Source organism: Schistocerca serialis, chromosome 6 (genome assembly GCF_023864345.2).
Source record: "Schistocerca serialis cubense isolate TAMUIC-IGC-003099 chromosome 6, iqSchSeri2.2, whole genome shotgun sequence".
In the NCBI taxonomy this organism is placed as follows: Eukaryota; Metazoa; Arthropoda; class Insecta; order Orthoptera; family Acrididae; genus Schistocerca; species Schistocerca serialis.
In genome coordinates this window covers 621,398,131-621,413,484 of record NC_064643.1, presented here as the reverse complement: position 1 = coordinate 621,413,484, position 15,354 = coordinate 621,398,131, and the positions used below count along the sequence as shown (strand labels likewise).

The 15,354-nt window shown below is 39.6% G+C and overlaps 1 protein-coding gene across 2 annotated transcripts in view; it reads right to left on the bottom strand.

Annotated features, from left to right (window-relative positions):
• LOC126483895 (vacuolar protein sorting-associated protein 52 homolog) overlaps window positions 1–15,354 on the bottom strand; it is a 134,791-nt gene that overhangs the window by 75,317 nt on the left and 44,120 nt on the right. For both annotated transcript variants that reach the window (XM_050107162.1, XM_050107161.1), the window contains exons 4-7: window positions 10,840–10,937; window positions 10,315–10,468; window positions 598–919; window positions 365–520 (exon numbers count right to left, since the gene is read on the bottom strand). In XM_050107162.1, the coding sequence (XP_049963119.1) occupies window positions 365–520; window positions 598–919; window positions 10,315–10,468; window positions 10,840–10,937 (730 nt within the window). The remainder of the gene's footprint in view (window positions 1–364; window positions 521–597; window positions 920–10,314; window positions 10,469–10,839; window positions 10,938–15,354) is intronic.

Here is a 15,354-nt window from a genome sequence, read left to right as displayed (position 1 = left end):
TTCAGAAATGTTTTAAGCAGTTGACAGAATTAAGGTACTTCACAGGGTATCACCATCAGCTGAATATATTCTCTGACATAGCACAAGCACATGTCTGTAATAAATTGCTTGTCCACTCCCACTTAGTTCACAGATTTTTATGAATCTTGCCGCAGCATGGGGTATATTTTAAGATAAAAATGCAGCCATACATTAACACGACACTAGAAACATTTCCTTTGCAATGTGAGCAATCTCGTTTCTGTTGTGTACATAATAGTCCCAAATATTTACTTTCTTCAAACACAAAAGAGCACAACTTTATAAACCAGTACAATTAAGTGTAAAAAAAAGAAATAAAATGGATCTATGTTCTGATACCTACAACAAGCAGATTAAGTGTTTTTGCCATAATCTGATCAAAGAGGTCTAAGGCATGGCTTCCTTTTACCATGAAGAATTCTGTCAAGAATAAATATTCCCGGCATGCATTGTCAACTAGACAATACTGTTCACTACGAAAGAGGGCCTCAAACGGGTACTGAAACAAATGAGAGGTGAATTAACAACTACTCCTTGCCAATATTGTGTCAGCATTATATCACACACTATTCTTACCTTATTTTCGTTTTTTTGAGCTGCATGTGGTACAATAATAGGAGCTTCCAAATGAGAGGTCAGCACATCACCACGATTTCCAATGGTGAATACAGTACCTTTATTTTTCAGTGACGTTTTATAAAATAAACCTTTTGGTCCTGTATCTTCAATGCCCATAAGGTCATCTTTAGTAGCACATTCATCATACTGAAGTTTCATTATACGTGATGAATATGATTTGAAATATGAATAATATATCTTGCTCATTGTATCAACGTATTCACTACGTACTTCCTGTGCAACAGTTCTTTCATTTGACAGAAGAAACTCGTAGTAAAACCTAGACAGAAATTTGTGTTTTATGAAACAACAAAAACTATTTATTTAAATTTATCCATGTTATATGGATGTTTGTGGTCTGCAACTGTATTAAAAGATTATGTGGAATAATTTTATACTGCTGCAGTCACCTTTTACCAATATTTTATTAGCCCATTGCCTTTACACCACACAACAAACTGCAACACACACTGAGACACAATATACACACACAGACTGATAAACACTCACAATCAGGCATCTATAAAATAGTATGTAATACCTGCAGATCCCTTTATATAAGCCATACTGGGAGAGACTTCCAAACAAGATATAATGAACACATAAATGCTTACCACACTAATAATTACAATAGCTCAGCAACAGCTACTCACATAAAAGACACAGGCCACCCATTCCATGATACTGCGAATGATCTTCATATATTACATAAAAAGGATAAGGGACACCAAATGGACTTATATGAAGAACTGGGAATCTTCATTCATTGCACAACACATGGAGTTGTATTATTAAATGATAAGCTTGAAAGTAATAATTTTAACTTCTTCAAAAACTTCTCCAACATTAAATGTTTATTTCACTGACAGAATAGTTTTCATTAAGTATCCTTGAAACGTCCTCCATATTGCCAATACATGTAAATAAACATTTTCATCTTTACTACAGGTATATATTACTGTCTTTGAAACTGTAAGTAGTTTAGCTTAGCTTTTATAGCTCTCTTGAAAGTTGTAAACAGTCTTTGAAAGTGTAAGTAGTTTATTTTAGATTTTAAAACTCTTTGGAGAGTTGTAAACAGATGTTTGTGAAAATACTAAGTTGTGATTTACCTGTTACTGTGCTGTGTGTGCCAGAAAATGAAATCGACAACAAAGATGTAAGTAAACATATTAATGTATATTACCTAATCATGCTATTTACATAATGTACACACTGTAACAGATTTATCCTTCCACACAGGTTTATTTTTCTATTCTTAACCCCACTGGCACACACAGCTAAGGTACATAACCTATCAGCTGATGTATAAGTAACTGTATAATGCACCTGATGATGGCAGCATACTGCCGAAAGGCATTGTGCTAATAATTTATTAGTAAAAAGTGACTGCAGCAGTTTAAAATTATTCCACATAACAAAAAATAGGTTAGAACCAAGACACCTCTTTGTCCTAGAAAATGAAGTCAAATTAAGAGTATATCAAAATTGCTACTATTCTAACTATCGTTCAGTTTATTAGATTTTGAATCACTGCGCACCTTACATTTTTCTCTCATACCAGGCAATGGTCTACAGGATAACTAAGTACAGATAAGTTAATGAAATCTCATAAGATGCATATATGAGATACCAAAGTTTATCATAAATGCAGCTTTAACAAGAACTGATAACGTTTTAATAAATAAAACAGTATGACAAAAGTGTCCAACATCATCCAATCTTTTTAATATCTGTATCAACAACACTGAAACATTGGGAACAATGTACACACAAATATATCAAAACATCAACGGACTGTGTTTTAAAAATACAGATAGTGCAAAATATTGCATAAAAAAGATGATGATCTGAACTGTGCACTTCATCACCTGAAACAGGTCTGTAAATAATTTAATGTTAATATTTCTAAACTAAGATCAAAGCCATATCTTTCTGGGGCAAGCATCCAATACCTAACAGTGTCACTGCGGGAAACATGTTTGGAACAAGTTTCATCCTTTGCATTAGCTGAAATAATAAGAAGTGCTAGATGTGAAAATATATGTAGTACAAGAGAAAGGCAAGCCACTCACCTCTAGTGGACTTGGAGCACAGATGAACATACCAGAAAATCATATTCACACTAGCTTTCAAACTCTTGCTCTTTCTCTAATAAAAGTACACACATTCACACAAACAAGCACACCGACTCCCAAACTTACACTCCCATGGCCATGGCAAGTGTACTTTTGGTGTCTATGTGCATACTTCCACTAGAGAAAGAGCTGTTTTGCTTACATTTCTATGTTCCACAAATCACTCCACAATAGGTGATTGGCCACTTTTCTCTTATTTACATATTGTTCCGTCCAGAAACTTCCATTATTCTTGCAGATGTAAGACTAGCTAGATTTGGAAGTTTTTGTGGCACTGTGTATGACATGTTAAGAAATAAAACAAGGCAATAAACAAGACCAGTTTTATATCATCTATGTTTCTCGCTTTAATGCTTTGTTTCTTTCAACACTTCTTCATATCAGTAAAGACTCGGTAGAAGACATCAGAATTAGAGCAAGTAAGAGTATATGTTGAAGGTTGCATACATCATAAATCAAGGTGCCACTGTTACATCAGCGCTTCCTTCCTACCCACAGCAGTTCTGCAAGTATGACTAGTCTGAGAATGGTGGTGCTGCGATTACTTCCTACTCATCAAATCATTCATTCACTCTTACTGAAATGTGCAGGAATGTAAGACTAGTTGTGACTTAGTACAGAAGTTGAATGCACAATCTTGCTGTTGTAATGTAGCACTGACAGAGTGAAATGAATGACTGTGAAGATGTGGTGGCCTCTAATGAAGCCGTGTGAGACTGTGGAGGGTGTATGACAAAAATGAAGTGATGCAGTGCACACAACTGCAAATATGCTCCATTACAGGAAGAGAGATGTCTACAAAAGGCCCAATGCTACAGTCCACGTCTCAGATGAGAAACCTAAAAATTTTGTCCATTGCAAACAAAATCATTATATTCTTGTGTACTTCAACTTCACCATGAGAAAACACATTTGCTCCATCAAATGAAAAGTAGGCACAGAACAATGCTACTGTTATGTCCCGCTGACCAAAAAGCACAATTTATGGATATTCTTCAGTCATGGCAACTTACGTTTTTGGTCTAGTAGAGAGCTGTGTAGCTTATGATTCATTTTTGTAAAATTTTCGAAAACTGTTGTGCATTAATTTTACTAATTGATTGCCATTTAGAGAATTCAGTTCACCCCCATGTCATGTTTCCTTGTACTGTTGCCACAGACTCAGTCCATGCTGAAAGAGTGTGATGTCAACGTAACTACTAAGGCATTCTCTGAACAGAAATAAAATATTCGTAAAGACACTATATAAAAATAAAAACTGATCATTCATTTTATCAATATGACCAACAGTTGCATCTGTAATGGCAATTACACAAGTCCTTGGCTATACTTGCAAACTCATGTACTTGCTCACCTTTCTACACTGGTACAACCTGTCTGTACATGACAACAGACTCTAGCAGATTCAACCAATGAGTTTTCAGTTCAGTGGGCAGTGGCAGAGATCCGTGAGTCGAGTCTCTGAGTATACAGAGATGGCGAGTTTCACGTGAGTATACAGACCCATTTATGACCTCTACGGGGTAAGTACAGAAAGAGCTTTATGTAAAATAAAAACTATAGAAATGAAATTCTGACAAGTATGAGAAATTAGTTAACAGCAGACATCTTTACATAAAATAAAACCTACTGAAATGAAATTCTGACAAGTATGAGAAATTAGTTAACAGCAGAACATATAACAGCATGATATGAGCTACATATAGTACTAAGTGAATTATGAATAAATTGATACTGCAGTACCTAGTATGAACACAAAAAACTTCCAAATTAACATTAACCAATTAATCAGCAGGTAAAGGAGATGTAGGAAAACCTGTGACTAAGTGGACAGGCAACATCTGAAGTTTTAAAACTTAATTCACAAGACAAAGAAGAAGAAAAGAGGAGGAGGAGGAGGAGGAGAAGAAAAACAAGAAGAAGAAGAAAATGATGATGATGATGATGACGAGTTTAAAGTAACTGAACATCTTGGTGGGACAGATGACCTCGCTATTCGGTCCACTCCCCCCAAATGAACCAACCATCTTGGTATCAGTCCCTTGTTTCACTGGAAATTCACATAAAATGATGTGAAGTGAGGAAAGGAAAAAAGTCAATTCTATAATATTTGAACTTATCATCATGGTTGAAAATTTACAGTGACAATAGCTAAAGTCAGACAATTTAAAGTAAGACAAACCCAAGTAACTAGAAACTGTAGCTGATTACAGGGAATGGATGCCACTGCATAACTGAAAGCAATCACAGGTAGAGCTTCCCGCATCCTATACCGAGATCACTGAAGGCTACACCAGAAAGATCTTTAGATTCAATGTTTCTAAAATGGGGTGACAAACTGAAAACTTGTGAGGACTGGAAGGTTAATTGGCTTAAACAGTTAGATAAATAAAATATGTACACAAAAATTTGAAAATGCGTGATATCGCAGGGGGAGCAAACAGGTGGAGGTCACTTGGGGCTCACAGAACAGTGAGAGGCACTCCCTCCACATCAGCCCAACAATAAATATTGAGGTACTTTAAATTTTGTTATAATATCCGCTTTCTCTCAGGGAACATAGGACTATGTTGCTGCTATCTGGTAGGGATGTAGACAGTTTCATGGCTCATCTCTGATCAGTCAGCTGAGCAAACACTACAAGATACAGGCTATCATGGGATGACTACTACAGCTGCATTGAGGGGTGTCGTCCTGACGCAAAAAGAACTCATGGGTAAGTCTACTGTGTCCAATACGCAGTAACCACAGTATGATGGCATCTTTCTGAGAGACTTGGAGAGAAATATGCCATGCCTTGGAGGTCCCCTTGATTGCTCTCAACTTGCAGAGGATTGTGGTAACCTGCTACCCCATATCACAATATTTCATAATTTGATGTTTTAGCAGCAATTGTAGGTCCGTCCTGGTACTTGTCGTTCATGTTTTTCTCTTGTGGCTGCTTCTTTAGCTAATATATGAGCTAATTCATCTCTTGATATGCCCATGAGGCTTGATGTCCATATGAAAGTTATGGTGATTCCAAACCTGTGGATGTCAAATGCTATGCCGTGGATGTTGGTGACCAAAAAATTCTGGGCTAGCAGTGAGATATTCCTTATAAGCAGCTCATGGAGTCACTAAAAACCTGGAAATTCTTTGCCGTGAAAATTTTGATATATTACAAAGCCTGATACATGGCTACCAACTCTGCAGTACACACACTGCATGCACTCGGCAGACAGCATGTCTCGAGCTCCTTGTGTATGCGAAGGCATAATCAACTCTATCATCAACTTTCAATTTCAAATTATTATAGTCATGGAGAATTGAGCATAATAGACATCTGAGAATAGTGGAGTCTGTGGAAGTGGTCCACCTGAATCACAGGACTGGGTACACAAGACATGGGGTGCCAAGAAGGAACTCTTAACAGACAAGAGGGGGAAGCTGGAGGTCCTTGCACATGTTTCCAATCATCCCCAAGCTGGTCTACCTATTTTTGGGCAGTTTGTAAGCAGTCTGAATCATTGTTTGTGGAAAAGAGACGAATAACATACATAAGCAGGTATATGACAAATTGTGACTACATTGTTCATCAAGAATTACTGGCGCCTGGCCCCAATGGTGTGGTACCATGTTCCATCAGGAGTCTGTACAGAAGGCTCCAGTTGTCAACTACATACCACTGTGGTCAACAGGATGTACTAAGCTCTGTTTATCCGTAAGCTACACATATATAGTCCCGGCAGGATAAGATCAAAGGTTTGTAGAATCACAAAAGAACTGTGCAGTCTACTTCTCTGGATGTGCTGCTGGGAAATCTGGAGGTATTAAGCCTTTAGCTGAATGTACATGTGGTAACCGTATTAACTTGTTGAATAAAAGTCCAAAAATGAAAAATTTTCAATGCCTTCAAGTAATTGGTTACCTAGGTAAAGTTCTGCATGACATGAGTTTTCATGGGAAAAAAATGATACTCATGAGTCAAGGCCCAGTTTTGTACTTTGTTTATGGCTCCCTGAAGTTGCCACTCTGCAGTGCTCAATGATAAGAGAGCTGTAATAAGGAAAGGGTTGACCACATATAGTGATGATGAGACCATTGATCTCATGTTGGCCATTATACAATTGACTGCTAAGGTGAAGAGTGTTACATTCAAAACCAATCCATGAGGAACTTCATTTTCATGCTGCTACCTGAGGGGTGAACCCATCTGCACCCAGAGCTGTCAGAGGGATAAGAAATTCTAGTTAAAAATGGGTAACCAAACCCGGGAATCCCCCTCAAGCAGTGTAGATAGGATGTGATGGTGCCAGGTCATGTCATATACTTTCTGCAGATCAAAGGTGATAGCAATGGGTGAAAGTATTACACATTGCAGATTCCAGACATATCGGTTTGTGTATGGTGGACCGGGGTGCCTGAAGCCACTATGAAATTGTGATAAATGTTCTCTGGCTTCCACACAACAATACAGTTATTGGTTGACCATTCTTTCAAATAAATTACACAGCCTGTTCATTAAAAAGAGTGGCTGATAATTAGTCACAATATATGGGTCTTTTCTCAGTTTCAGAATAGGAATAATGATACTCTTGGGTCATTGGATTCAAAATTCCCATCTCGCCAAACAATGACTGAAAAACCTGAGGATAATTTTATGCTGTCATCTTTCAAGTGTCTAAGTATTTTGTTGTGGATTTTATTGGGTATAGCAACTGTTTCTCGATATACTGCTACAGTGGTGTGGAATTCCTATTCACTAAATTGTACGATTCAGTGCCTTGTGCATGACATGATGAGTAGTTTTGCTCCACCAGACATTTCTGGGTATGATGAGGATGATTATGATGATGTTGATGATGATGATGATGATGAACTCAACATCAGTGCTTTTTAGTGTATGGAGAGTATCCATGAAATTAGTCCTGGAGCAGTGATTTTCAACCCAATCATCTAACATTCATTGTAAAATTTTATTTTAAATCTTTTCAGCTCAGCATCATGCATATTTGCACACTGATTATTAATAAGAGATATATCAAGAAATATATTTTGAATTCATTTAGTAATGACTAAAACTCCTGATAGCGATAATAGACTGGGTGTGACTGATAAAGCATTATAAATTGCTCATAGGTCCATAAGAAGGTTTCACTTTTACTACCCAACTGTTGCTGAAAAATCTTGCAAGGATGGCAGGAAAACTAACTCCTGAGAAAAGATGATACTGAAAAACCAACAAAAGCAGTTACTATATCTGGGAAAGCAGAAAAGAAAGATACTCTATTCACACATGAATATTCTATGCAACAATCTTTTACCAATCAACAGTGATATTGGGGAGATTGTGAACAAGTAGAAATAATTGCACTACAAAATATATATATATATATTAAAATGAGTTAATATGTTTTCAAATAAACAAAATTAAAATGAAATTTTAAAAATCTCAAAAAGAGCTGTTTTCAGTAATAAAAACATTATAAAACATGTACATCCACGAGGCGAACAGAAAGCCAAGCACAGGCACCCAAAGGAGATGCTGAAAGTAATATATTTTAAATATATGGTTCTGAACTCTGCAGTATATTATTTAGTAAAAGTCGCACAATATTTCATCTAGGAAACATTCCAAGACTGTAGATGAGTGGTAACTGTCAGTTTCAGCACTTGGGTCTTCTTCGTATGAAGACTGCGTGTAGAAATTAAGCATGTATGAGGTTTTTGCTGAGAACGATACAACACTGAAAGCCATCTGACAAGAACCGAGGCAGCAATATCCAGACACATGAGGATCACCAGCTGCTGCCATGTGTGGCTGTGACTGGAACACAAACCAAAACTGGTTGCTATGTGGGCACTCCATTGTGTTGTACACTGTCCGTCATCCATCTGACAATTTCCTCATGGATTTGCAATTTCCCATACAGTCTCCAAAAGAAGAGTGTTTCTAGTTTGGATACCGACTGTAGTTCCTAGTCAGCAGATCCCAGCAGTGACAATGAGAAGAAGACAGACAGTTGTCTTGATGAAATGTTGTGGAACTTCCTGAATGTGATTCAATGGCAGATTAAAGAACTACGTATTTTACTGGGAAACCCTAAAGTACTAATGCATATGTTCACTGAAATGTCATTTTCCAGTTTATTCAAGATCTTTTGCTGGAAGAATGACTTCTTACTTTTGTACATTCCCTTAAATCTATTACAATTTACCATAACCATCCCTGCAAGATACACATACCAGTATGTGAGAGTAGGATATTATTAGAGCTGTCTGCAAAGATCTTTTCCTGAAATTTTAGAGCACTTTCTTATGTGCTGTATAACACCATAGAATAAAATAAGCCTTGTGTAAATTGCATGGTTTTTCAGTTCCTTCAGCCAGTCAGGTACAATATCTATCTAAGACAGAGGAGCAATAATCGAGTGACTTTCTTTATTGATGCTCTGCTCATCCCCAATACTCTCCCAAGAATCAGTTTGACATTTGTTTTCTCACTGTTAGGGTCATCTAGTCATCTCACCTTACTTTGGCCTGAATAGTCATTTATTAATACAAAAAAATATTACATTAACTAGTGATTTAATGGCAATGCTGAACTGAATCACTAGAGATGACCATTTCCCCCTACTTAAGCACATTATTTTGCATTTGCTTATGTTAATACAGAGCCCCTCATCTCTGCAGAAAGAATATGTTTCGATGAATCCCGAGCACATACAGACTAATTGTGAAAGACTACACGGGGTTCTTGTGCATTTTATTCTTAAATGCTGTTCATATATATGTGATCCTTTCACAGCATAACGCAAGAGACAGAAAACACAGAGCGACATAATTTAAATTGGACTTATTTATATGGTGTTGAAGTATTCAAAAAAATCAACAACAAACCCCTAAAAAGTACTCAGATGGCTAACTATTCTGTTTTCAAGTCATACCTTTTCTTTTCAAATTATTCATCATCATCATCATCATCATCATCATCATCATCATCAACAACAACAACAACCACCACAACAGCAGCAGCAGGAGCAGGAGGAGCTGCAGAGATTGAACATCCACTGCTGGACAAAGATCACCTACAGAAATCTCCACACGTTTTCAGCTACTTGCACGAATGTAGCTCCTTTTTTTCTAATGTTATCAACCCATCTCTATTATGTGCCCACCTCTGTCTTTTCTTATCTCTTGGGATCCTTCAATGTGCTTCCTTGGTCCACTCACCACCCATTCATCTGGCAACATGACCTGTCCACCTCTGTTTCATTTTCACTGCACATAATCAAAATGTAAGGTAGATATAACAAAAAAGACAGAGGTCATGATATAATACAAGGTGAGTAGATGATATTAGCAAACAAGCAGGAGCAACATATATGTGGATAGCTGAAGGCTGTACTGTAATTAGGTAATTTAGTAAAACTGCCTGCTATTAACTTACAGGAGGGAAGAAAGGATATATTACAGACTAATCAAGTGAAATAAATTTTCTGTTGCCAGTATCATTACAAATAAGAGTTGCATCTGATAAGAAAATTCTACTTACTTGTGTTTCAACATTGCATTTTGTGGTATTTGGTAATTAGTCATTGGTTTTCGAAATTTGTACACTTGCTCCAACAGATATGCCCGTATTTTTGTTACTGCCTTAATTTTTAATTTTTCGAGTACTTCCTTCACATCTTGACATGATTTCACATCTGGTGCAAAAAAACAAATGCTTTACTGAGTTACACAACTGACTTTGAATAGCTACAAATTATTTTAAGTGTCTTTACTGTAGGTCTTGATGGAATTTACTAATTATTACACAACAAAAAACACTTTTTTGTGTATATTTCATAATAGAAAACCTAGGTTCCTGGTAACATTAGAATATGGGCTTGTAATCTGAAACCTACGTCATGTAAAACAAAAACTCATGAAACATACACATACAAGTGTAATATCTACAAATTATTATCTGACACACAGAAGATCACACATACCTTCACCTAGGCTTACAAAGTATTTGGAAAAAAATAAAAAATAAAAATAGCTGCTGCAGTGTGGCAAAAGTAAATACTAGTACCTTTTATACTTTGCTCCTTCACAAAATTTATTTTGTGATTTAGTACACTTAACTGGGTTAGAAAATCCTCTTCTGTTACAGGACTATCAAGGATTCCTCTGAAACAATAAAACCAAGCTCCATTTTTTAATTGTGTTGGTAAATGATGGAAGCTCTTACAAGAATCTATGTTTGTAAAATGTTTAACAATGAAAACAATCAATTTTTGACAAAACAATGTAATTTGATAGATAAAAAAATCTACTCATCAAATGGTGGCAGAACACACACATAATTATAACTTTCTTTTATGTGTGTGTTCTACCATCGCTTGATGAGTTGGTTTTTTATCTTTGTAAAATATTTGGTTTTTATAAACTGGTCTTCTTCCAAAACACAATTTTTCCTCCTCTCTCATGGCCAACCACACGCATTTCCCCAAATGTCAGCACCTATGAGTCATCTTCTATGAGCTTCACTTTAAATTTACTCATTTTTCTTACCATGACCTTGCTAGCATTATAAAATCCTTAAAAAATATTTAATCTGGGGGCTGATATGTAATTCCAAAAAAAAAAATAAATACACATATTAAATCAATCATTTGATTATGGCTGCTTTGCTGACAGGTTGAAATATGTGGAAGTTCAACCTATCCACAAAAAGGGCAGACAAGATGAGATAGGAAATTTCTTCCCAGTATTGATGTTATCAATTATTCCTAAAATATTAGAGTGAAAAGTGTGTAATCAATTAGAAAAATGTAACAAAAACATAACATTATTCTTAATAATCAATATGGATTTAAGTAGGAGTGAAGTACTGCACATGCTGTTAATGAGCTTGTACGAATGTTTCCTTACCTAACTTGTAAGTCAATTACCAAATAGTAGAGCAAGATGTGGTAGGCACCACACAAAGAACAATGTTCACTGATGGTTAAGGAACACACCTATTTAATGACTATGCAACTACAAAGAAACACACAAAATAGTCTTGAAATTCATAAGTTCGTTAAGGAACACATCTATTTAATGACTATGCAACTACAAAGAAACACACAAAATAGTCTTGAAATTCATAAGTTCTGGAAAAAGGCATTGACCAGCACGGCTGGCACTGGAAAAGGGCATGATGCAATAGAAAATGTGGATGCTGAGTGAGGTGGCAGTCTTGTCCTCGAGTTTCACCAGCATGACAATATTCTGATGTGAGGCATGGAATTAATAGTCTTTGGCAGAAGGCGCAGCACGAAACACCTTTCATATGCCCAACTGCTTAGCAGGGGTGCGGTGTGGGTGTGTCTAAAAACTTCATGGTATGTGTCGCTATGTGGCATGTCTGTAGCATTGCGGGTGCAAGCTGGAACTGATGCTGATGCCACAGAGATGAAATGGAGACTGGTCAAGGCCAAGTTGGTGTGAGTCTCACCACAGACCAAGCTATTGTTCTCTACCGGTAGCCAGTGACCACAGTATGCAGTTATCTCACCACACAATAGGATCAACAGCTCGGGATGGAAGTAACATGCGAAGGGAGAAACTTGTTGCCTTATCAGATGGCCATTGCAAGCTAGGGACATACGGAACTGCAAAACCAGCTGTGTAGCGAAAGGCTGCTACACAGTTCCCACAGTCCACCCCCCTGCAAGAGCGGAGCTCGGGTGGTGAGTGAAATGGCAACAGCGAACGCTGGCACCAGTAGGGGCATGTCTTGTACCCAGCGTGAGGATGTGAGCAGTGGCATTGACGCTGCAGTTGAGAGTCGTCCAACGAGGGCAGACACAGGATTTCTGGGTGCCAAGTGTGAAGTTGGCAGAACGAGCAGCTGTTTGTAGCATTGGTCCACTGCAAGATAGCCAACGATAGCGCAGTACTGGCAGTCAATGTGAGTGATGAGTAAGTTGCCTGCAGGGGGGATGTCGGGAGCCGGGTCAAATCGCCCTGAGCCTGTGCTGCATGTGCAGTGGTGGTCAGGCACTCGGTAGTGTTGTCAGCACAGGGCTGTGGAGGCAAGGGTTCAGCATTATTGCTGGTTGGCTGCAAGGAGAGGGTGACAGTCTGCTGGCCTTGATAGCTGAAGGCGTGTGCGCCACTCACTGTGAGTGTGAATTGTTGGTGCCTATGGTGTGGAGATGGGCAGAGGCAGCTCCAGGGCATGGCTCTGGGAGCTCATGAGCCAATGCTGTTGTGGAAGTGGCAGAGGCTGCGGTGTGGTTCAGTGTGTAGCCAGATGTTGATGGCAGCAGGTGTGAATTCACAGCATCAATGGCATAGCCGGATGTTGATGGCAGTGGAGGGGAATTTGCAGTGTCTGGCATAGGCGGTACTGAGGCAGGGGCGTGTGCATTCTCTGTCAGGGTGGCTTTCACCTGTGCACGTGGCTGGGCTGAGTGCTGTGGAATCAGACAGCAAATAGGTGGGCTTGAACTTATCAATCAAAACACTTTTGGGGTGACATGGAGTTGTAATGTAAATGTCTTTGAGTACAGTTTGAGAATCTGGTGGGGGCTGGAGTAGTGCAGGCAAAGCGGGGACTGGCGAGTGTTGAAGCAAAGCAAAATGTGTGTGCATGACATGAGGTTGACATGAATTAATTCACTGTGTTTGTTGTACACTGAGGTGGGGCCACAGATAAGCCATGCAGTCATGCAAGACGGCAACAAACTCAGGGATGACATCATCTGCAGGCAGCTGGACGGGCTCCAGTAAATCACCTGGGACTTGTCGGTGGCAGACATATCAAGGTTGGCCTTGTGAGCAATGTGGAGGCCAAGGAATACCAGGGGCAGGGCAGCAGTTCATCTGCTATTGTCGCAGGCGAGCGTGGCCTTTATGATATGGTGGAGGCGTTACACCATGCCATTGGCAGCCGGATGGCAGCTCGATGTCAGGTTGAAGGTCATTGCCACAGAGGTCTATTAATGCACAAGAAAGGGCAGATGTAAACTGGCATCGATGATCTGTAGTGGCATGGCATGGACAGTTGAAACAGGCAATCGACATGGGACAAATTTGGCGGCTACTGTGGCGGTGGTGATAATGAGCATTAGAGTTGCCTCAGGCCCGCATGTGAACCTGTCCACAATAGTGAGGAGGTAGTGGCAGCCTTCACAGGAAGGAAAGAGTGCCAATGAGGTCCACATGAATGTGGGTGAAGTGATGACTGATGCCTGGGAAGGTGGCGACAAAGGCTTGTAATGTGGTGGCCAACTTCGGCACGCTGACAGGCGAGGTGAAGGTGCAGGTGCAGCTGAGGCAGTCAGCAACGACATTGACAACTCTAGAGATATGATGTACATCGGTAGTTAATTCAAATATGAATGACAGATGTTGGAACTGGTGTGGGGAGCACTGGTCGCAGTCCTTTGTGAGAGCAAATGTTATGGATTTGTGGTTGATGAAGACCTCGAAGCGACAGACCTCCACTGACACCCAAAAATATTTGATTGCCTCACAGATGGCGAGGAGCTCTCTGTCGTACATGCTCCAGCATCGTTGAGTGGGAGAGAGCTCATTGGAGAAGAAAGCAGGCAGTTGCCAGGGGTCACCAGTGTGCTGCTGCAATATGCACCAATAACTATCTCGCAGGCACTGACCATGATGGCAAGTGAGGCAGTGGATGACTAGGGTAGCGTCCGCTGAGTCATGCTTAGCAGCAGAGAAGCTGTCTTCAATTTGCGGCATCCGTGGCACCAGCTTGTTCCTCTTTGTTTGGATGCCGTGGAGGGTAGCAGTGAACATCTCCTACATAGTAGCAGCATTCCTCAGAGGGTAAGAAGTTTAACAAGCTGAGGAAGTGGCGTTGGTCCTTTAATGTCTCTGGGTGCAGGAAAATGAGGATAGCTTGTACCTTTTCGGGCATGGGACATGAGCCGGCAGAGAAGATGGCATGGTCCAAGAATACCAACTCGCTGGCACCAAGAAGACACTTTGGTGTGTTGTTTTTGTTGCTTGAAGGCATTCAAAAATACTGCGTAGATGCTCGAGGTGTTCCTCGCGTGTCAAAGAAAACTCGAGTATGTCATTCAAACAGCTGAAATAGTAGGGCAAGCCTCACAACATGCCATCCAAGAAACTCCGCCACGTTTGGGCGGCATTATGAAGGCCAAAGATCATAATGGTGGTCTTGTAGAGTTCGGATGGCGTCCTCAGGTGTGACCGGAATCTGGGTGAAAGCCTTGACGCAGTGACTCGTGGTGAAAATTGTAGTTCCAGCCAGTGTGTTGTTGTCGGTGCATAAGAACGACAGCAGGTATCTGTCAGGGATGGCGTGGGTGTTTAGCTTCTGGTAATCACCGCATGGGTGCCAAGAGCCATCCTTCTTCCTGACAAGGTGAAGGGTGGATGCCCGTGGGCTCTTCAAAGGATGCAGCACACCAGCTCATCAAACTCAGGCTTGGTGATGTTGAGTTTGTGCATGGTAGGTAATGTGGCCAACAGAAGACAGGTGGTATGGAGGGTGGTGCTGATGTAGTGGACAGTTGAATGGCGGACCTCCTGAGGCACGCTGGAAGGGTGTGTGGGAGCAGGAAAT